General features: G+C 41.3%; 1 protein-coding gene across 1 annotated transcript in view; it reads left to right on the top strand.

Annotated features, from left to right (window-relative positions):
- Window positions 1-24,080, top strand: part of KIAA1217 (KIAA1217 ortholog) — a 50,510-nt gene that overhangs the window by 18,900 nt on the left and 7,530 nt on the right. The window contains exons 4-11 of the mRNA XM_010006955.1: window positions 5,839-6,014; window positions 13,371-13,501; window positions 13,745-13,892; window positions 15,542-15,834; window positions 15,877-16,034; window positions 16,749-16,929; window positions 21,238-21,392; window positions 22,017-22,163. Coding sequence (XP_010005257.1) covers window positions 5,839-6,014; window positions 13,371-13,501; window positions 13,745-13,892; window positions 15,542-15,834; window positions 15,877-16,034; window positions 16,749-16,929; window positions 21,238-21,392; window positions 22,017-22,163 — 1,389 coding nt within the window. The remainder of the gene's footprint in view (window positions 1-5,838; window positions 6,015-13,370; window positions 13,502-13,744; window positions 13,893-15,541; window positions 15,835-15,876; window positions 16,035-16,748; window positions 16,930-21,237; window positions 21,393-22,016; window positions 22,164-24,080) is intronic.

Genomic DNA, 24,080 nt, shown 5'->3' on the forward strand with positions numbered 1-24,080 from the left:
AACCTGAATATTCTGTTGATACATACTGTCATGCTGCAAGTGTAAATATATACTGTTCATCTCAGACACTGTGAAAATAAGCTTATGCAGCTGTACAGGTCTTCAGCCCTTCACTTAATTGGAAACTGAAGAGCACTGTGTAGTGTCTCAGAAGACATAAAAAGAGGTAAAGCAATTCCTTGTAAGAGAAAGGGGACAGCAGGGGAAACTTCAATAGTTTGCCAGTGCTTCTTGTCTGGAAAGTGACGTCAGATGTTTGGTATTGTAGAGCTGCAGCTACTGCTATTACATCCAGGGTGGTTCTGAATATGTGAGCAGTACTATGTCAACTGCTTTGATTTGCTTATTAATTTTAGAACAGAATAATGACAATACAGATCAGAATTCAGAGCACACTTTTTCTTCACTTCCTTAGCTAAAGGAAATTGAATTATGAACCAGTCACTCCTGTTGGCCACGCTATTCCTGATGCAGGCCAGGATGCCGTTGGCCTTCTTGGCCATCTGGGCACACTGCTGGCTCTTGTTCATCCAGCTGTCAATCAGCACCCTGAGGTCCTTTTCCTCTGGACAGCTTTCCAGCCACTCCTTGCCAAGCCTGTAGCATTGCATGGGGTTGTTGTGACTGAAATGCAGGACCTGGCACTTGGCCTTATTGAACCTCATACAATTGGCCTCAGCCCATCAATACAGCCTGTCCAGGTCCCTTTGTAGATGCTGTGACGAGGTCCTGTGCTCACTTTGCTGGTGATTAAGAGATGGCAGAAGGTATTTGGAGCAAACAGTTTTGTCAGCTAGGTGACCTCTGCCTGTGATACTGCACACGTATATTTACATTTTCAATTTGGGATGGGTATGTTCTGTTCCTTATAGCAAATGCATCTTTCAAAAGCTGTTCCCATCAGTGCTGCCTACGTGCTGGCCATCATAGTCCCCATGTAATGCCAAGACTCTGGCTTGGGATCTCTGCCTTGGCACATTATGTTTAAGTTCATTTTCCTCCACATTTGTGCCACAAACCATTGCAGCCACTCCGTCCCTCTGTAACCCCATGTGCCAAATGCAGTTCTTGGCAGATGCCTGCAGTCTGGACACTAGTGGTGCTCAGCGTGTGGCCTGGTAAATTAGGATAGAGGTTGTAATGCTGCACTAGAGACAGCCAGTGCATCATTCTCACCAGGCCTGCTCGCCAAGGAGGTGGCATTTCCCCAGCTGCACCTTGTCTCCACAGCCCTGCCTCGGGCAGTAACCTTCCTTTTAATCAGATATAGCACTATGGTACACAGGAGTGAAGCAACTTGTACCATCTGCACAATTTAATGCTGCCAAGGAAGTCTAGAGAAGGAAAAAAGGGCCTATCCTGCGTGTGCTCGTTAACTGGCTTCCCTTACTTCAGAAATAATATCAAATTTGGTGCATGGTGCCAGTAGAAAGTGAGCAAATTTGTGATAGTAAGATGGAAGAACCTGTAGCTCGAGGGAAACTATGTTATATTACATATAAATTAAATTAATGAGAGTGAGTTTATATCATGGCTTTCCTGAATGGGTGCAATGATTTCTTTAAAAGATCTCAAAGTTTGTAGGGCAGCGAGTGAAGCAGGTAGTGTGTTAAACTGCAGAGTGTTGAAGTATCACAGTTCTAATGAAAAACTTTTGTGCTGTTTTTTTGGAAAATAAAAGGAAAAAGTATTTTTTCTGTTTTTCCAGGTTGTTTGCATAATATGTTTAAGAGTAATTAATATTTTTCACTTCTGCTGTTTCTCCTGGGTTGGCAGTTTGTTCCTATTTGAGCAACCTTTTCATATAGTGACAGGCTAAAAGAAATACTTCTAAAAACTGACAAAGATGGTTATGCATTTACTAAAGTTGGAAGGATAACTAAGACACAGGAATAGGACATAAAACTAAATTTAATACCATCTATGGTTCTTTTTTCAGTTTATTATGTCACTGGGAGTTCTTACTCATTTTCTTAATGGAATCAAAGAAACACATGATGGAAAAGACCTTTTCATTCTTGTAGTTCTTACCTGTGCTGGCAAAATAATCTTTTTAATACTTACTCAGCAGCAGTTGATTCAGATGTGTTTATTCACACACCAGTTGAATGTATGTTACCAGATGCAAGCAAAGACTTAAGACTCTTTCAGTCTGTGTTTGGAATTTAACCAGAGATTCTTGAAATAAAGACATTTGCTTGATGGCTGTTGCTAGAGGTTAGATGCACTTCTTGCTACTCCACTAGCACCTTCCTTATATATTGTATCTAGATGGATGGATGGATGGATGTACACCAGATATACTCAAGAAAGACTAGAGTTTTCCTCATTGCCAAAGATATGATATAACCCAGCCTGTGTCCTGGACTCATTTGTTATTGGTAAGACTGGAGCCCATGATGAGTTCAGTGAGGTGGCTCATTCTGCACTCTCAGATAATGAGAAATTCAGTGGCAGATTTGAATTGAGCCTTAGAGTATGTGTTCAAGGAATATATCATTAGATTACATGTGCATTGGCCATTCCTTCCTTTCTTTAATTAAACAAATTTTAAGGGAAAACAGATATAATGAAGGTTCAGCATTAGAAATGTGTATGCATGCATGCTTGCCTGTCACTCAGTGCATTACGTGCAGGAAAATGAGTGCTGCAGAAGGGACAGAAAATGCAATAATAATGCTGTCATAAATGGTACATGATAGTCAGTATCGCAAGTGTAACTTTTCATTAGAAATTCAAATATGTTTTGATCTGCATTATAGAATTGGTGAGGCTACATTTAATCTATGTATGGTAAGAAACTTCAAGAGTTAGGTAATTAGATTCTGCAGAGATTCTGAGCTGCAGTCAGTCCCTGTTTGTAGCTGTGCCCTGTAGTGTGTGGGGGGGTGGGTGGCCCAGAAGCCTCTCCCAGCAGCACACGGGAGGTTCCCACTGGACAGGTCATGCTCATCTCTTAATGAGAAGCCAAGCTGTGAACTAATACTTGATTTTCCAGTTACCTGTCTCATAGATAATAATTGGTTCAAAATGACCTAAACTGGTTACCAGATTATTCTTGAAATGGGTGCCACAGACAGTGCTGGGGTACTCGTGGGAGAGCAGTAACATGCTCACAGTAATGTGAGATAGATAATGGCTGGAGAAGTAACCAAAAAGGAGGACAAAGTAGGTATCTGGAGAGATTAGTGAGGCTGGGATCGAGATCCAAGGGTAATTAACGTAGGAGAGAATGCTAGAATTCTAAAAAAGCATATTTAATTTATTTCTGTTTGATTGCTGCTTGCAGTTACAAGTCAGGTTAACTCTAATTAGCAAGAAATTGCTATTTGATAGTGACAGGAAAGCTTTTCCTTAACTTTTGGCATTTGGTAGAGGTGATTTGAGGCACAAATGGCACTTAGCCTAAGAGTCTCAGATCTGATGCTTGCTGGGAAAAGAAAGAATCAAGTTCAGTTCCAGAATGTGGAGGTAAATGTGCTGTAGTAGCCGGACACTGCCTCCTCTTCCTCACCAACTCTTCCCCTCTGCTCCTGCTTGCCCTGCCTCATGTCCTTTGGCTGACTCTGCCCTGCTTAAACCCACAATTACTCCTTTCCCCTGGTTCCTTCTCTTCTCTCACTGCACCCATTGGTACTTGTACCTCTCAACTTCTATCTGTGTTCCCCAAGCATGAGCAAAACCAGGTTCTCCAGAACTAGCCAAATGTTGCATGTATTTCCATAGAAATGGCAACAACTTCTCTTTAATACCAAGATGAGTAATTTCCCAGACTTCAAGGGCTCATTCTAAACATTCAAGTATTAAAGTTTGGGAGTCATCAACATACAAACTTTTTGAAATATTGCTGAATTATATTTTTATTCCCTAATCTTGCTACCAGAAATGGAGAAAGTTTTATGACTAAAACCTTCTAATACTGTTCAAGCACTGCATAAACAGAAGTGACAAGCAGCTTAGGTGTAGGTGTCACTATAATAAATATAGATACCCTATATACCCCCATAGTACAGAAAAAAGTGTAGCTGCCATTGCACAACCTCACACGCATACTTAGTTTTGGTATTACTGGCAGTCAGAGTTATCAGCTGAGGAACATAGAGAATTTCAATTCTGGATACCTGAGATATAAATCTGACTCTGTTCCTGATCTTCTCACTGACTTCAGGTAATTTTTTTCATATTTCCCAAGTCACTTCCCCATGTCAAATTTCCCAAATTTTTAAAGAGCTGTGAATAAACTGTATGACTGAAATGCTATATGCTTGCTCACTCACTCATTCATGTTTCCTTCTTGAAAATATGGCACAATGTAAGAGATGTGTGTCCCAGATTGTTGGGCTGGCCTTGCTCTAAGAGGTCTCGTTGTCAAACCCAGATGTTAATCCCATAGTGGGGAAAAATATACATACGAACTGTCTTCAAAAGAATCCACCCTAGTTTAAAGCAGCTGACAATGTTTATGAATCTGTGCTGTGTCAAATGTTTTCCAGCTTCATTTTTCCCCTAACTGCTAACACTTACCTTCAGATGAATTTTGAGCTAACACCTCCTGCTTGTCACAGCTCAGACCACCCTACCCCCCATGCACTTTAAGTGAAGTGTTACTCTCTGTCTCCTCACAGTTGTGTTTCTGGAGAAGGCAGAATCAGGCACAAGGACTGAAGAGATGGGGAGGGGACAGTTGAGTTTGTTCCTCTCATTCCCATTCTGACTGGAAAAAATGACGTGGGCAAAGGCTTTTGTTTTCTCTTGTTGCATTATACTGTCTTGTAGGTAACCCATTTTTGTGATTCTTCCTATTAGGCAGCAGTTTTATTTTTGCATGTTAAATGTGGTTTGGCTGTTAAGCCTGGATGTTCAAAAGACAGCTGATGGCTCAATTGCTAGTTTTAAAACTGAAAACTTCTCCCAAATGACATGGGTGTGGGTTTTTAAAAAATCTTACAGTGTGAGAAGGCTGCTGCACTAACAGAGTTGTGTTCATGTTGCCTGTATCCTAAAAATGTGACTAGATGGAGCCCTGCTTATCACTTAGAATCTTACGATTTGCGTAAGAGACTTAAACAGGTTTGGTTTGTCTGAGTGTGAGGCTTATCTGCTCTAAGGCTGCCCACAGAAGAGCATTGCCTAGTTTGCTTTCTTAGCTGTCTTCTGCTCTGCGATCTTAATATCAGTGAGAAAATTAATTCTTTAGATACTTAACATAAGGCTAGGACAGGAAAGAAGGTGAGGATTTTACACTTCTCAAGAAATTACCATATTATGAAGAGGATTTTTTGGTGGGTACAGGAGGTTTTTCTTATTGCAGATGAGCTGTAGGTCTGTCCCAAATTACACCGGATGGCAGAACCCTTCCTTGGCCACTTAAGAGACTGAAGAATTCCAGTGCGTTCCAGTCTTGTCATTAATGTGTGGGATTATCCAGCAGGCATGTATGGGCAGTGTGATGCATGAGCTTGCGAGATACGCAAAGTGGAGGTCAATCTTCCGGCATTCTCGAGGGGCCCGATTAATTCTTGATTCATACTGGACTGTGCAGATTTAAGGGTCCACAATCCTTGCAGAAGTTATGAATTGAAGGTGCTGTACTGATCCCAACAACTTTTGTTTGTGAGCTCACAACTGGCAGGTAGAAATACGTATGAGAAGTTAATCAGATGTAGGCTTTTCTCACCTGCAGCAGCTCCTCACTAAATAATGTTCATAGGTAAAGAGAGAAAGAAGGTAAAACTCTTTCGATGTAGGGCTGTGTTTATCCCAACCCATTTCTGAGCTCTGTTGCCAGTGATGTCAGTCAAGCAGGAAAAATTAAAGTTGATTTCTTTTGTGCAACAGCTGCAGAACCAGGAGATGCTGAGGGCAATGGTGAAGAAAGCAGAGATGGAAATCAATGGCAAAATGATTGAAACAGTGAAGAGGCTTGAAGATCCTGTGCAGCGACAGCGCAACCTGGTGGAACAAGAAAGACAGAAGTACCTCAACGAGGAAGAAAAAATTGTAAAGAAGTTATGGTGGGTTGAGAAACCTCTTAGAATTGGTTGCCTTTGCTTGGCTTTTTCTTCCATAAAGTAGTAGCTTTAGTGAAAACTTGAGTATACTAAGCCTTTAAACTAGTAAAACTTAAGTGAAACTGCTCCTGTGTATACTGTTTTATCTGTGTTTCCTTGCACTCATATTGGCTGTAAAACTGTGTCTGTGTTGTCCTGTCTGGGACATCTAAGAACAGGCCACTGGGTAATTTTTAGCAGTGCAAAAAGTTTCAACCTCTTCAGAATTCCCCTGTAAAGGACCGTGACCCCCACCATCTTATGAAAGCCTCCCCCTACCCTAGGTCTCTCCCTTCAGCTTTATGTTTCTCAAAAACAAATGGATGATGCAAAGGCATCTAAAGAGTTTGGCTTTAAGGATAAAAATCAGATTTGAACAGGAAGTGCTTTCACTGTTGCATGGGAGAGGTAGGGGAAGCTTAGAAATAGAGGATTGAATTTTGATTGCAGTCAGCAATGCCAGTCAGTCTCTGACTAAAATTTACTCACTGGGATTCTGTACACTTAACTGCTGATAAAAATACTTTGGTGTTTTTTGTTGTTTTGTTTGTGTGTGTGTGTGATGTAGAAGGTCTTTGTAAGAATCTTTTTTCCCAAAAACTTCGGCCTACCAAGACTGGTTGGATCTAGTTGTTTGTTTTAGTCCATGTTCAGAGTCAGCAGGCGGCAAAATGAAGCTGGAATCAATAAACAATTTAAATAATTCTAACACTCCCATGTGTAGGATGCTATATAGCTAATTAATTCTCATTGCTGCATTTAGTTCACCCCTGAAGAATTGCTCTATTATAGAGCAAAACTTCATAGTCAGCTTGTCATTGGAAATTCTGATCAAAGAACCATAGGAGTACAGATCTTGACAGCTAAGGAGGGTAAATCTTCCCTGGTGGTCAATGCCCTGCTACATGAATAAGATTTGTAATAAAATTGGTGCATCTGTAAATACAAAGCAAAATGTCACTAAGGGAGTGTATATTTTCTGTAAGGCTAAGTTTAATGAGTAGTAATAGTCCATGCTGGTGTATGTATTCTTTTTGGCTCTTTGGTAGTCTTAAATAACATTGTCTTGTGGTCTTAAGTAATTACCCTCTTGTTCATCACTTTATTCCTGTGTACCTCATTGCCTGTTTTCTAGATGGCTTGTTCTCTGTGGAAAGAATAATTTGTGTGATGGCTGTTTATCCCATTGCCTCCTAAAATGGATACTGAGTGAGGTCAAGTGCAAATGGCATTAGTTGTTACAGCTGTTAATTCAGGATACAACTTCAATTGCAATATGGTTCTGTTTTATCTGTTTGGCATTTGTTCTGTTTGCAGTTTCTGCTGCTTCTGTGCTATTTCATGTGTTAATGTTAGAGAAAACTGTCTGTCTTAGATCAGTCAAAGGCTGTGTTAGTTCAACCCGTTTAGAAACATGCTAGAAACAAAACACTAAATCACAAACAATTATTTTGCATTTTGCAATGAAATTTTGCTGTAATATATTTACACAGTTGCAGGATCAGAGCCCAAAAGAAGCATCACATCCTACAACAATGCTTTAAGTCAAACAGCTGATTGCTTTTACTAGTGAAGAGTATACATCACAAAATTGCATATCAACTATTACTGGAAGCATTCAGGAAAAGGTTAACATTCCATATAGGCACTTTCAATTAAGCTGATCCCAATGCAGATGTATAAATAAATGCAAAGTAACAGGGCAAAAAAACCTCCTGTTTTTTCATCTTTCAACTGGTGCCCTCTTGACCTTTCCTAAATCATAGGACTAAATCAGCAGACTGGCTTCATGCTAGGCAAGAGAGCTTAAGGATTTCTGCAATACTTACAAAAGTGTATTTTCTACTCTTAAGTGGTAAACTCAGCTTAAAAAGCTCTCCTTTCTGCAATTATGAAGATTATCACTAGGCAATAAAAATAAAAAAAAATATTTAAAAAGTATTGGTAGTTTCATGTTATAAAGAGCAGAAATGTCAGTGCACATTTCAGAGCAATTTTTCTGTTGAGTTTCATGATGGAGGCTACAGAAGTGTGCCATGTGTGTCACTGCTGTAGCAGGAATATAGCTCCAATATATCTCATGAGATCTAAGGAACACTGTTAAATGTGGTGTTTATTCACATAACAGTGAAATACATACTCAAATGAGCAGGGTTTTTTTCTATCTAGTCTTTTGAGTCAACATTCGGGGTGTCATGTATGACTCTTGTGGGGCTGAGGATACTGGCCTTAACACTTACCAGGCCAAGGACAAATTACGATGATATGACACATGGACTAATGCAGTATTTATGTTGTGAGGAGCATATTACAGGTGTGACTACTAAATGTAGAGATTATTGTTAAGCATTTTAACAGAGCAGTGTTTATAAGCATAGTATTTAAATTGTAGCCACATCCAAGCTGATTGGATATAATCCATAGCAAGTTACAATTTTTATTTTTGTTAGGAAAAGTATCAGACTTTGTAATAAGAATAGCCATGCTCAGTAAAAACAGAACTCCACTTAGCAGTCGTGGGAGCCACTGGTAGTAGTTACTTGGGAAAGGATATAAGAACATGGCAAAATGCTCAGAAGGCATCATCTTGCTTTTAATGACTTGTAGCTCAGGGATTTTCCAGGTCAGAGATGGTATCTTCGTACGCAGAAGCTCTGCATGGACTGTTTGCTTTTCATTAACTTATGAATATTTTAAAATTTATGTAAACTTAGTTATGTAATGTACATCGTCTAGGCAAAATGAATTCTGCAGGGTAATTCTTTTTTGGGTAGAAAGAACCTCTTTTGTTTGTTTTTGAATCTTTCATCTGTCAGTCAACTGCCAAATTATTAAATTATGCATGGCAGAATATTCACCCTCCGTACTAGTTGTTATATTAGAGATGCTCCCCCACTCCATTTTCTGATCATGCCTTTTCCAGCCTAAAAAATCCTGGTCTGCTTGTTACTCCTCTTGTAGGGGCCACTCATATGTCATCATGCCCCTTCTAACTCCAGTGTACATCTGTGAGATGGGGATGGGGAGAGAAGTGATCCCTGCAAGGGCTCTACCTGGTGTAGGCACACCATGACTTCATGCTGTGCCGCAGTGATGCTCTCTCTGCTCTCATTTTCTACATGAGCTTTCCATTACAAATCAAACATCTCATTCACTAGGGATGATTATCAGTTAAAAGTTCATTATTGTGTATAAAAACTTAGTTTTTGGGGAGGTTGGTTGGTTTAGGTGCAGTTGTTTTTGTTTTTATTTTTCCTCTTCTCATGAGCATTACTTTACATTTATTGGGAGTTTATTTGATCTTTTTTTTTTTTTCCTGGTCAATTAGTATCAGATGGTCCACCTGCAGCCCTCTGCAGTTACCTTTCATTTTCATTCCTCTGAATAATTTAATATCTTTTGGGGGTTGTTGTTGTGGTGTTTTTTTTACTATACTGTTCATCCTCTTTCCTAAATAATTTATAATATGTTGAAAAGCATCAGCCCCAGTGCTGATCCCTGTGGAACCCACCAGCAAACTACATTCATTGATTAAGCTGTTCATTGATCCCTTTACTTCCAGTACTTTATCCGTGAGAGAACTAGCTCTCTTGTCCCATAGCAACTTGCCTTTCTTGAAAGCTTTTGCTCAAAAATCTTGCTGAAGGCCTTTTGGGCTGTAGGTTTTGTCCATGCTTTTGTTGTTTCCTTGTGAATGTGTGAGACTTACCTTCCCTTTGCATAAATCACATGAATTTCTCCCTAACACAGCATATTTATCCATTGGTCCACTAATTCTTCATTGTTTCTTCTTTATTTGGTATCTATCAATTATACTAGTCTGGGTATCAGTCTCACCAGAGTCCAGTTCCCTGGATAGCCCCATCCCCTTTTAAAAAATCTATTTGTATCATCTATGACACTTTCCACTACTCCAGTGCCAAAGCAATTTTAATCAGGAAGTTAGATGCTTGGCATTAATAGTTTAACTGTTTCACCCTTGAGTTGCTATTGAACTCTGGCCTGGGTGATTCGTTGCAGCTGATCTTGTCGGTTCACATTGTAACCTGTTCTACTGATACTGCAATCTGAGACACATCCTCTGTTGCTTTTTTGCCTGAGGAAAGATTTCAGCATAAGAGCTTGCCTCAGCTTCCCCGTGTAAAACATAGATGCAGAAAAATAATTTATCTTGTGTTAGCCTTCTGAAACTGCACTAAGGTGAGGATCTTGTTAAATGGGTTTGTTCAGTCCAACCTGTAAAGCCAAGTTGTTTCCCCAGTTACAGAACAGAAATGCTGGAGCCCTCTGCACTTGTTTCTAACTGTGGCTGCTGTGGGCTGAAGTTTCTTTTCCCCTGAAGTTAGTGACATGAGACAGTGTAATACGGTATCCCTTGAGGAATTTCAGGATGACTTGTCTTGTTTGATAGTGTCACACATGATGACCCTTCCATTTCTGCTCAGTGAACAAAGGGGAAAGACAGCAAGCTGTTGTCAACTGCCTGGAAGACTTTCATTTGTTCCCATGTTTCCAACAATCATAAACCTAACAAAAGATCATAACACCGATCTGTGTTTGTTCTTTTCTCTTCTTTCCACCCATGAACAAATTTAAGCTCTTTTTTGTTGCCTGGTGGATGCCAGTATCTGAGAAGCTGCTTTTCCAGTGCCGCTCTACAAAAGGTTAGGGGCAAGGAGGTTGGGGGGAGGGAAGTGGTACCCTGTGATCCCCAAAGTAGCACTGCCTACCCTGAGTTCTGGTATCAGGGCATTCAGAGTAGGAAGGATGTGTGACTGGAGAGGACTGTTCTGGAGGGCAGGAGCCTTTGCGTTGCATTGAGTGACAGAAAGCAGAATTCTTTTTCTTGCTCCTATCTAGACTGTATCTGTGCCCTTTATTGCAGAAGTGGCAGACACAGGGACAGCAGATACCTTCATTATCAGAGGTTCTTCCACAGGAAAAATACACTGAGAAATGTTCCCTTGCTGCCATCGTGTGGTCCTTTGGATTGTTTGCTGCAAGTATGCTTGTGAAGTCTTTCTCAAGGCAGAGTGTCTGGGAAAAGTGGTCTTAAAATGGAAACAGGAACATTTACCTCTGCTGGTTTGTGATCTGTTCAGAAGCAACTTAAGATTCTTAATTCAAAATTGTTTTATACTTTCTGTAGTTCTTAGTCTTTGGATTGAAATGATGTTAGGATTCTGCTATTACTTCTGTTTCTCTGTATATCAGAAGTACAACTGTATTGCCATTTATTGTTCTGTGCTTCCACTTTCAATTGACCTAAATGCAGAATGGTGCCACAAGGGATTTTCTCCTTTTCATCCTGTTACTGGCCACATACTCCTCTCTTTTCTTCCTCCTGTTTACTATCTGTGGAGATGGATCTAGGATGTGACCTGGCTGAAAAGAAGTAATTTTCTGCTGGGTTTGTGTGGCAGTTCTGGCACAAAGAAATGTGTGGAAATAGAAGACCTATGGTTGGTGCAGAAGGCAGTCTTCCTCTATCCTTTTCCAGGCAATCAGCCCATATCTTGGTTCTCTTGCAGTAATTGCAAGACTGCTTCCTGCATGCAAGAAATGAGGCCCAAAATGAGGTTAAGATGAGTAGCTGATTTGTCAGCTGTCCAGGCTTGAGCCAGGATGAAGGCACTTTTCCTTTTACTGATTTTTTTTTTTTTTCCTTTGGTAAGCTTTCTTTTAACTAGCAGCAAAGTGTTCCAGCTCGGGCTGATAACAACTGGAATGTCTTTGTAACTGCTGGGTCTCCAAGGTCACATCTTTACTCTGCCAGCTGAGGCACTGCGGGGAGATCTATGACCCACCCTCCCTCCCCGCCCCGTAGGAGGCTGAGTTAGACAGACAGCAAAACTGGCCAGAGATATTCCATTCCATACATCTACGTAAGCTCAGAGGAAAGTGAGAGGTCACAGAAGACAACTTCTTTCCTGCTTCTTCTTCTTCTTCCCTTCTCCTCCATCCATGGCCGGTGTCTGGGGAGGACTCCGTCCATCCATCACCATCGACCCCCAGGCTCGAGCTCTCCTGACCCTCATCACTCTGTGCTCTCTCCAGCACCTCTGGGATCCTTCGGGACTCAGCTCAGGAGATGCTGTGGGAGTTGCTGGTGCTGGAGGAGGCGAGAGGCTTTTGCACATTCCTGAACACATTTGTATATAATTATATATATTTTCTTCTATCATTAGTGTTTAATTAAAGCTGTGTAGTTTAGTTTTCAATCCAGTAAAGCCTCTCTTATTCTCTCTCTCCTTCCCTACCTGGGTGGGAGGAGGTGGGGATTGAGAGCATTGTTGTCAAACCTGAGTCAAACGGTGACATCAGTTCATAGTTTGCTTTGCATTGTTTTCTACCATGCAATCAAACTCCTTCTCAGAATATTCCTGTTAGTAAATTTGGTATCTTAGTAGAGGGAGATTTTTCTTAGGATAAATACTCAATTATCCTTTTGATGTATTTGCATGGGTGCTTGTATAGTTGTACATAAAGCATTTCAGGTTTTTTTGAGAAATTTTTAAGCTTCTGTGTGGAAACTTCAGCTAAAGAATGTGGTCTCAACCTAAATGGAAAAGAAGTGGCTATCCACAAAACAAAACTAAAGTGTATGTGTCTGAAGGATTGTGAAAATTTAAGTGTAGAAGCACTGGAAAAATATTGGGAAAGGTGATGAGGAAGCACCAGATGGAGCCAAAAGAAGCATGAGACTGCACTTGTTGGAGAAATCATCTGAAGTGACTCATTCTTGAATCCAAATGCTGAGTGAGAGTTGCACACAATGCACACTTGCTGGTTTGCCTATTGTGGAAACAGGACCCTGTATCCTGTGTAGCACAACCCAACAGATAAATAGGACTGCATCAAGGGCCATTAGTGCCAGTTTTTGGGTCCTTATTTCACTTGTGGGCATCCCTCTGCATGCTATGCATGGTGCAAACCAGTACTGGATGTAATGGTGCAGTGTCTATACCCTTCTGGGATTTACTTCCCCAAAGGGCTGCCTATTAGATGTGTTTCACCACCCCACTGCTCCTTTGTAGTGATGCTGCCCTGAGGTAAATTGTGCTTTGCACATCTGCAGCCTGTCAGAGAAATCAATGACTTGAGCTAGTTAGGAACATGTCCCGATCCTGTGAGCATGAGTACCCAGCATCCTCACCTTCCCTCAGGGTACCCTGCTGTTCTTTCAGCCTGTGGTGTCAGATTTAATGACACCACGATTGAGGTTTCTGGTTTGGTTTAGTTTAGTCCATTCATTCCGATATATTTGATTATAATGTGAAGGTCTTGCTTACATTTTTTGTCAATTTTTTGTTTTGCTAGTGAACTGGAGGCATTTGTTGAAGACCTGAAGAGAGACTCCGTTGCTTCCAGCAAGACAGTTACACTGAAAGATGTTGAAGATGGAGCCTTTCTTCTACGTCAAGTGGGAGAAGCTGTTGCCACCCTGAAAGGTATGTACTTCCTTTTTGAATTTTTATTCTTCTCTTTTAACCACAGTGGCTGAGAGCAGTTTTGCCTTGGATCTGGGGGCATTAATTTAATGTCCAAAAAGATGTAAAGTTTGGATTAAAAACCTTGTTGCATGGCCCCTGGGGAGAGGTAGACACTCAAGTATTGAACATGCACCCCATCATCCATTTCTCACCAGGCCATTTATATTCTCCTCTTGAGCTTCACAGTTTTTCTCTTCCCAGGAGAGTTCCCGACACTGCAGAACAAAATGCGCGCGATTCTCCGGATTGAGGTAGAAGCTGTGAGGTTCCTGAAGGAAGAGCCACACAAGCTAGACAGCTTGCTGAAACGTGTGCGCAGCATGACCGATATCCTTACCATGCTCAGGAGGTGAATTTTAATTTTTTTTCTTCAAAACTAAATAATTTCTTCAAGCAGGGCTGGAACAGCTTTCAGGTTTGGGTTCTCTCCTTTTCCTTGGGCAATTCTGAGAAATGCAGCTTGTTTGCAGTGTTTTGTGGATTCTTCCTAGAGCCCTTCTTGTCCTCTGTGCAGTGGTTCTCTTCTGACCAATAGCCCTAGTTGTCAAGATCTTTTGGTTGAAACTAGCAGCCTCTGAACTCAACACTTCCAGATTTGGGAAGTACCTGGATGGGAGAGCTTACAGAGTGGCATCAGTCCCATATTTGAGCTAATTGATTGTATGTATTTACAGCAATCTAAGCTAGTAGAAATATTCCTGACACTGAAATGTGCATCCCAAAAAATGCAACAGTAAGAAATAAAATAGGACAATATTTAAAATGGATAAAGATATCCTAAACCATCTGAGAGAAAGAAATGTTTTCCAATATGCTTGTGAATTCCTGTGAATTCTTCATTCTGTTCTTTGCAAGGAAGGTGTGTTAGAGAAAGTTGAAATAATAGATAAAATTTGTGTCCAATAAGTGCCAGGGTTTATCTGTGTTTGTCAGAATATGAGCAGCAAATGACTGTTGATGAAGCAGTAGGCATTGTATTTAATTCCTACTTAAAACTAGTGAATCAGGCTAAATTGTCAATGGTGGTGGTCTCAATTTTACTTCAATTAAAAGAGAATGTAAGTTATAAGCCCATTGTTGCTAAGGAATGTAGGATTTTAATTGTTTCCATATATTAATAGGTAAAAAGGATTTACCAGTACTGGCAGATGGATAAAATGTTTTATGTTACAAGTCTTCTAAAAGCCGTCACTTATTTTGCCATTAGGTGCACATCTATATAATTTCATTTTAGCTTCCTTTTCTTAAAAATGACTACAGTTATTTCCTTTCTCACCCTCTTTGGGGTGGGGGAAAAAAAAAAGAAGCTATACATGCTGGAGTTTTACCAAAAGTAATTCTTTGCAGCAGAATTAGGTATGAAGCCTCATAAAGTCTGTTTAAGTAATGGAAACACTGATGGCATTTGATGGCTAGGTACACACAGAAGCTCAGGCATTTCACAGCTAGCTGCCAGAAATACTGGCCTCTTTACATCCTCAGCTCATTCTACCCCAAACTCTTGACAGACAGGGCCTTTGTGAAGTATCATTTGAAGGCTTTGTTTTGGCAATTTGCCAAACTGCCACCTCACATTCTGTGTAACTGCCACTTTCTGTGCTAATAGTTCAGGAACATCTAATTCAGCTAGGCATAGCATGTGAAATCTAAGGGAACTGATTTCCATTCTACCTGTAAAATCAACCCACTGTAACTCATGGTTTAGTCAAGAAGTGCCAGTATATCCATGAAGGTTTATAAACATTTAAAAAAGCAAAAGTGCCCTAGTTAAAGTGGCCTCCTTAAAACTCTTAGTCCCTGACTCTGAGACAGAGTCCCTGTTCTCTGAGAGAGAACTATAAAATCACACAACTGGGAGTATCAGGAAGAAAAAAATAACATTTTCATGGTTTAGATACAGGTGTTTTTGCCTTGCTAAAGTTTATTGTTAATCATTGCTCATGACTTGCCTGTATACTAACCATGTGCCATGCTGTTGTGTTCAATTTGACTGGGCAGACATGTTACAGAAGGACTGCTGAGGGGTGTGGATCCATCCCAAGCTGGGCAATACCCTCCTACAGAAAAGCCCGCTGCAGCTGACGCTCTGAAAAACCAGGAGGAGCTCAAGCATGCCCAGGGACATGCACAGCAAAGCCTCACATCCGAGTCCCAGGTGTCATCAGTCAAGTCGGAAGTTGTCCCCTTCTCAACAATGACGGTCCACCATGTGCAGAGCTCGCCAGTTGTCATCCATCAGTCTCAGCACTCATCAGCCCTGGTCAACCATGCCCAGGGTTCACCCACTGCCGGCAGCCACAGCGAGGGTGTGCCCGTGGGTGGCCACCTCCCAGCCACCCCGCCAGCCCCCCCGCAGGAGCCTGCAACAGGCTCCCAGCCCACACAAGCCTCGCCAGCACCACAGGCCTCTGTCAATGGCACCACCATGCAAAGTCTTTTCATTGAGGAAATTCACAGTGCAAGTACCAGAAGCCGAGCAGTATCAATCGAGGTACGGGGTATTCTGCTCAACCAGTTGTCCTCTCTTTGTGTCCCAGCTCCCAGTCTGTCTCTTGAGACTGCAGGTGGGGTTTTTCAGATGCATTCTGGGGATTTATATGTTTAACCATTAACTGCACTGTGCACTTCTGAAGACATCCTCCAATTTTAAATGCAACAGGATAAAAACAAGTAACCAAAATGTGTTTTCCAAATAACCTTTATTAAAAAATAAAATCTTTTTTTAGAATACCTTATTTTTAAATAACAGCATATGATTCTCTGGCAACACTTGCATCAGTGGGTTTCATTCACTCTTTAAACTTCCAGATCCCTCATTATGGAGTGGTAAAAGTGAAAGAGTGTGAAGTTCCAATGGTTTCACATGGAGACACTGAGAAAACCCACAAGTGAACTCTCACATTTTATTCCAGACCTGCACTTTAATCACCAGTGTGATACAGTGAGGCAGTGAGCCAGTTTTAAATTTTACCTTGGTTCCTTTATTGAGCAGTGGCCACTGTCAGTCTGTCATGCGTTTGTGCCATATCAAGCACAATGGAAGTCAGAACCAGTGTACAATTCATGTTAATGTATTTCCTGTAGTTGCTGACTAGAACTGAAAGAATCTATCTATATTGACCTATAATGTCTACACATGGATTTTTTGTTTTGGTCATAACAGAAATCAGAGGAATAAATTAAGTGCTTTACTGTTTTTGTCTAGAAAGCTGAAAAGAAATGGGAAGAGAAAAGACAAAACCTTGATCACTATAATGGAAAGGAATTCGAAAAGCTCTTGGAAGAGGCCCAGGCCAATATAATGAAGTCAATTCCTAACCTGGAGATGCCTCCCCAGCCGGCAGCCCTGCCTAAAGGGGATGCAGTGGAAAAGCTAGAAGTCGCAGGTAAGGTTTACTAGAGTAAATGTAGCCAGACAATTGCATATCTGCAAAAGAGAGGTTATTTTTCCTACTTTCTAGAATGGCTTAGTTTACAGATTTCTGTCTTCTTGATCATACCTGTGAGAATGTCCTTGAGGAATAATGCAGATCCTGCGGACTGGACACTGATTTTGCAGATGCCAGTGACAGGAATCAGCTGTACATGAATTTCCCCATATTGCAACTGAGAGAGTGAGTGACTCCTCATGAGCAGGAGAGTAAGAATGCACCTTGTTTTTGACAGAGATGAGAGTATCTGTCTACTATGCTATATCTATATCTGTATCTAGTGTACTATGTTCAGTTTTGTGTTACAGAGAGGTCTGGAAGGAACCACAAGGAGTTTAAGCACAAATGATCCTACCATCAGAAGCCTAAAAAGCTCTTTTTGTAGGCATATTTATTATCACAAGAAGAATAAGACATGCCTGAGATTTCTCAGGATGGGGAGGCCTTTTAACTGAGCAGAACATACTCTGACAAGTTCCAGCAACTGGGAGCTAGAAAAAGCCACAGTAAAAATTAGCTGCTAAATTTTAACATTTAGAGTAATTAATCACTGAAGTTCCATTGTGAACATGTGGGATTCTCTGCCACTTCAAATCTTTAAGCAATACTATGTTTCTTTCTGAAAGGCTTCTTGGGCACCATGATGCAAGACCCACTTAAATACTTAAACCTTACGAGGAAACTCAGAATATTTTGTCTTAATGGCCCTTGGTAACTTCATAATCTTAAACTATAAATACAACTAATGTTTTGCATAAGTCCCTCAGAGGACTGAAAATGACCTATGATGCTACATAGCTGAGTTTTCCTGGAGAATTGGATAGATATGTAGGAATGGATGAGGGTGACGCTCACAGTATGTGTCCTGGCTGCCCACAGTTATGATCTAGATGTACCAAGTTTCAAGTTGATCTTAAGTCAAACCCTGACCATCTCCTGGAGGTCTCAGCCTGCTCTGTGGGCTCCAAACTGCACACTTGCAGCCTTTCTGATCTCTCCATGTAGGCCAGATGCTCCCTCCCCAAGGTCAGTTCAATTGCCCTTCTCTAACTCCGTTGTTTCCTTCTGCAGCTGTAGAAACCAGAGCTGCATGCTGCACTCAAGGTGTTGGCATCCTAAGGTTGTAAGTAACTGCAAAACAATGTCCTGGGGCTCATGTACACAAATTCATATAGAATTTGGGACGAGTATTTTCAGAGCCAGCATTTTGTTTTAGGCGCTCTTTTAGCACTGGCAGCTTGTGGCTCCTTGGATGTTTTCACAACATACATGTTTAAAATAAATTCTGTTGAACCTCATAGAATAATTTTAGAATTCTGGCAGAATTCAGTGAGGTTACTGGCTATCAACAGAATTTGTTTGTATAATGTTTGACATAAATAGAAAATGTCAGTGAAAATAAATACCATATGGGAGCAGTGAGCTGTGACATCTTAAGAAGTGCAGAACACAATAATAGAGAAGTTTTGTAACTTGCATAGTTAACTAATCCACTTCAAGAATACAATTTTGCATAGTGTGTAGCCAGCAGATTTAAGGAGAAATTTGATGAGCATGAGACATTTGCCTTCTGTTGTGCATAATGAATCCTGTAATTGTAACATAAATAAGGGAACAGCAAAACTTTTCCTTGATATCTGATTAAGTATCTCACATGCCACTCAACTCTTCTATGATTCAAGATGAAAATTTCAATATCAGTCTGCTGTAGAAAGAAAACTGAGCAACATAAAGAGAGGCCACATACCTACTGATATTGTACATAAGACGTTTTGGCCATAAATTAGCAGAGTCCTCTATTGGCTTTTGTGCAGAAGCTACATAAATCATGTTGCCGGAATGTGTTGTCTCAGCCATTCTCCACACAGAACCCAATTAAGAAACTTTTTTTTTTCCTGATGCAAAGCACAAAACAAAGTCAAATTGCACACTTTACACCATTTTGCAGTTGACTCTGTAATGTCTTGACTCTGACTCATCTTTGTTATTAAGATTGTTCAGTGAAAAATATGAGGAATGTCTCTCACATGTACGTTAGGAACTGGACTCCTTCATCTCTCTTTGTGCCTCCATATGTGAGAGTGCCCTGATTTTTGCAATTGCTGTGTGATCAGTAGCTTAAAGCTACATTAAAGAGGGTTGGCTTGTTTGACTACAGTGGCTGCCTCAAGGCAGACATTATTGTTTTCAGATAATTTTAACACATGTTGGATTTTTTTGGTGCAAGTAGAAATTTGTACGGTGAGGGAAATTAATTCCAATCTGGCTGTGCCTGTTGAAGAATGCTTCAGTGCAGTGAAATGGCTGGTGATGAACAGCTCCTGTTTTGTTCACAGAAGCACTGAACCCTTTGGCACCAAAGAAGGTTCCCTAAAGTAGCAGTTTTGATCATGGTTAGTTTCTGACTGAGCAAACTGTCTATTTACTTCTTCCTCTGTAAATATGCTGGAAAACTCAGCTGTAAGAACAAAGAAGTAGTAGAATAAGGTCTGTTCATCAATTTTTTCCTCCATAGGTTTTTTTCCTACTCTTGTAGACTGGGGAAATAACATTGTTTAGCAAAGAAAACAGAAATCCAGCTTTGACATTTTGCATCTCACTTGGTGTTGTTACACTGGCTGAAAGGAAACCCCACCACAACCTCTCCTTAACAGCTCCAGTTAAGGGATGTGAGATTAGCCTTTGATAACCTGTACACCTGCCACTCACTGACAGTTTCTCTTGCTTGTGTTTCTCCTTTTGATTTCCCATTTTGAAGATGGAGATGGATGAATGTCTCACAGATGTGAAAGAGATGGTAGAAATCTTTTTGCCTTTGTGCCTTCCATGTCTCTCATCCAGCCTTGCCTCTTAAGCATGAGAAAATCTTCAGTGTTCTTGCAGTCAGAGCCACTACCAGCTTGAAGAAAGTGGTCTGAGCCCATTAAAAGGAGTAGGGATTTGCAGAGGCTCCACATCATAGCCTGCTAAACACCATCTTAAAGAATTACTCTGATTTTACAACAGTAGTACATCCAATGTCACAAAAAAACGTAATGGTATGTATTGACCAAAGTGGTCTGATGTAAAGTGCATCTGGATGTTCACTCTTGTTGCAGTCCTGCGAGTGAGTGCCAGATAAACAGAGAGGGAGATAATACAACAGAGCATTTCTTTAAGCTTAAGCAGTTTCAAAGAACGGTTGAGCTAAGAAGGGAACAAAGATGAGGCTGGGTCAGACCAGAGCTCTGTCCAGCCCCAGGGGCCAGCCAGCACATCAGAGGAGCCTGACACAGCCCGGGGAGCAGGCAGTTATGCAACAACTTGCTGAGAGAGAATACTTAGCCCTAAACAGCTGGGTAATCCCTAAAGCAGGAGGTTTTATCTTTCTGGGTTATATTTATTCCAGCTGCTTATGTAACACTGAGTAGCTGCAGAAAGGTCATTCTCTCACTCTTGAAAACAAACATTGTAAACAGCAGTGTGTGAACATGGTGGCTGTTGCCAAGTGTGATGCTTAGGCTGTCACCAGAAACACAGAGGGACAGGTCACAAGCAATGTGATGCTGCTTCTGGAAAAAATGCCATCCCGAGATGGTGGGGAAGTGGAAGTGGCAGCAGGCATCATGCAGAGAAATACCAGGTTGAGAAACTGGTCTTCTCTTGGAAGGCTGTCCTTGGAGAGCAAGGGCTGGCTCTGCTTAGCTATTTGATTTGGTGTTTGAATCTTTATGGATTAGCAAAATATACATACAGGGCTCTGATAATTAGAAAGCAAACTCGTGCATTCCTGGAATAGTTAGAATGAAGTGTGCTGGTTAATTTGGAATTGCTGAGAATGGCAAGAAGCCTCAAGGTCTGGTGTCTTGTTAGTAGCCACATCAGCAGCCACTTTTTGAAAGGAGGCTACAGGGGCCCTGTCTGAAACCAGGTACCCAGCTGAACCTGCACCTCACATGCTTCTTTGCAAGTGATTGATCTGTAGAAGTGTGCTGTGCTGTCACAACTTGTACACTGAAACCCAGCCACAGTGACATGAGAGACAACAGTTTTACTGATAATTTCTGGATGAACTGACATGGTTTCTCAGTGGAAGTGCAGCACTGTCTGCTTTTGTTCATTTCCACTTGAATCCCAAATGTATTTCTATTAATTAATTTCTATTATATTCAGCAGCAGGACCTTAAAAGACATTTTTTTTCCTTTCCAATTGAGGCAGGGATGCAAATATTTTTTTCCCCTCCTTCACCTATGCTCACTTTGTGTTGATTTATTTACTTGCAGAAGAAGTTCCCAATGGAGAACAGGATAATGACAAGCTGACTAAGTCTCCACCTCCTCCACCTCCACGGCGGAGTTACCTGCCAGGTTCAGGACTAACCACAACGAGATCAGGAGATGTCATCTATACAGCCAGAAAAGAGGCTGCAGCTGTCAAGGTTTGATGATTCAGATTCTAGGCAGTCAGACTGTTGATGAAATACTGGCACAGATAAATATTCCCAGGCTTGGGCTGTGTCTGTAAACCAGAAAATAAGTCAAGACAGAGCTATGTCTCCTGGAGACCTACCAAAACTGCTTAACAGGAAACATTACTGTTAGGCCAAATGAGTAAATAAGGTTTGATCAGTTCTGTTTACAGGAGTCTTGATGCTCTTATCTCCTAACAATGTAGAAGGCAAGTCACAGGCTGCTTTCATTTAGAGTGGTAAGAAGATTAAAAATAAAAAAGCCCATCCCTTACACAGATGGGGAAGAGCAGCTCAGAGTTGAGAGCATTTTTACATAAATATTGCAAATTAGTTTATTTGGGCTTCCTTTCCTCATCTGTTCTTTTCTCTGAAGAAAATGGAGGGAAGTCCAAGTTGGGAAACCTTTTGATCAGTGAACATGCTGTCACGTCAGGAATATTGGCTGCCTTTGACCTAATGAAGTATCAGTATCCTTAAAAAGGAAGAGAGACCTTGCAACAGGGGAATTGCAGTAGTGTTGAATTTTCTGTGTTTGCTTCACATCAGGAGGGTTCCACTATATTCTGTCTGTGCTTTCTCATCCCCTTGTAGGAATGCAGTGAGGATGCTGGGCATATCGCACAATCCAAAGCCCCTAAAGAGGATCAGGTGTTGTCTCGGAGCACAGGGCATGCTGTAGCATCAGCTGCAAAAGAGGAAGAGGAAGAGGAAGGAGATAAAATAATGGCAGAATTACAGGTAATGCCCTTTGGGTTGCATAAGAAGACACCTGTGCCAAATATCACTTCTAGGGCCTTGGTACAATTTATAGCTCAGAACAGGAAGGAAAGTAGGTCTGCCAGTCTCACCTGATCCCACTTCATTGCACTGAGTGGTACACATTTTGCAAGCACCACCCTAATTGTGTTCAAGATGTCTGGAGCTGAGAGAGTGCTCAAGAGTGCAGGGGTTACCACTGGAGAATCTCACACATGTAGATGATGAGTAAAATATTGGTGTGTGTTAGGGGTGGTTGTCCCTGGCCTGGCATTTCTCCATTAATACCAGACCAACAAGGTGCTGAGAGCCCAATATTTGTGTTAACATTGTGGGAACAGAGAATACAGGATCTGCCCCTAGAAGGCTGTGCTCACTGTTGTCTAGCTGGTACATTAGTCTGCCAGTGGCACAGGAGTGGTGCTCTCTTGCTGGTGCTTTGCTTGATAGCACATAGGTCAGTTTAGTTCAGTGATGGCAAAGCTGCAGTAAAAGCCAACTGTTCCAGCTACCATCAGCAAGCTCCAGCTTCCCAGGGTCATTGTCTGTCCTCTTCCATGCCCATATGGGGAAAAGATATGTGGATCAGCTTTACAGGCTATGACTTCTGTTGTTGAAGTGTTTCAGAGCACTTGTCACAACATGAGATCATCCTCCTTCTCCGCCTTCCCAAAGGTGGCTTTGCTGCTGCCCAGGGAGCATTTGCACCACAAGAGAGGTGGATCCTAAGCAGCAACTGTTACATGTGATGGGTGCACCCTGCTCAGGTCACACCCACCAGCACTTCAAGCAGCTGCTTCGCAGGTTTATCTGCAGTGATGCACCTTTGTCCCTTGTTTGTGTGTTACTGGCCAGTGTGACAGGAGATCTGGAGACAGTGAAACTGTCACATTGTCTCCTGTCTCCAGGAAAGCCACCCAGTGGCCTTGCAACTGGTGACAATGCAGTGGAGGTTAATGTCTGGAAAGTGATGGCTGAGGGGAGCTAATGACTGCATATAGACATAGTACCTCAACAGGGGATGAGTATTTAAGCACTAGTTTTGGGGGCAAGCAATGCTCATTTTAAACAAATACCAAAATATCAGGTATATTTTAGAAGGTTGATAGTGTACCATGTGTTAGAAAGGGCAAACTGCTTGATCCAGGAGCTGATAAGTGTGGTATCAGTCGTAGGCAGAATAATGGAAAATCAGGTATAGGATTCAGTCAGTGAAGAACTAAAGGACATACGAAAACAGGTCTTTTCCAACCAAAACAATTCTGTGATTCTAAACACAATATAATGGAACACAGATGTGTGAAAGCAAACAACAGTCTTTGATCAGGTAGCAGCTTTGACTGATACACTGAATCATATACCTATAAACATTTTTGTGAGTCATTGATCAAACATCATACAACATTCTGCTAAAAATCTGGCACCATGGAGTATAAAAAAAACAAACACAAAAACAAATCATAGGACAATTGAGAGCTGTCTGATTATTACAGTTTTGCCTTTGATGCAGGTGTTTATAGTCAGGTCTCACAGAGACCAGCTGCAAGCCCAATGCTACTCTTTATTTTCATCACTGGCCTGGAAATACATTTAAAATCCATACTGCTTAAATCAGCTTAATTAAAACTGGTGAAGTATAAGAGCAGGGAGATGATAGGAATCACTTAATGGTTATAATAGCTTCACTGAAATATGAAGTCCACATGAAGAACAACTACAGCCAGAGCACAATGGCATATCTCTGAAAGGATCAGGAGTTGCGGTAAGAGGTTGATGGGAAATCCCAGGTCACTGCTGTTTCCACAAAATTTGGGTCTGGTTTGGGTGTAGATGTAAGAACAGGGAGTGTTTTCTTCTCTGTGTACAGGATCAGCGAGATCAGCACTAGGCTGCTGTGTG

Source organism: Chaetura pelagica, unplaced genomic scaffold, assembly GCF_000747805.2.
Source record: "Chaetura pelagica isolate M959 unplaced genomic scaffold, ChaPel_1.0 scaffold17, whole genome shotgun sequence".
Classification (NCBI taxonomy): Eukaryota; Metazoa; Chordata; class Aves; order Apodiformes; family Apodidae; genus Chaetura; species Chaetura pelagica.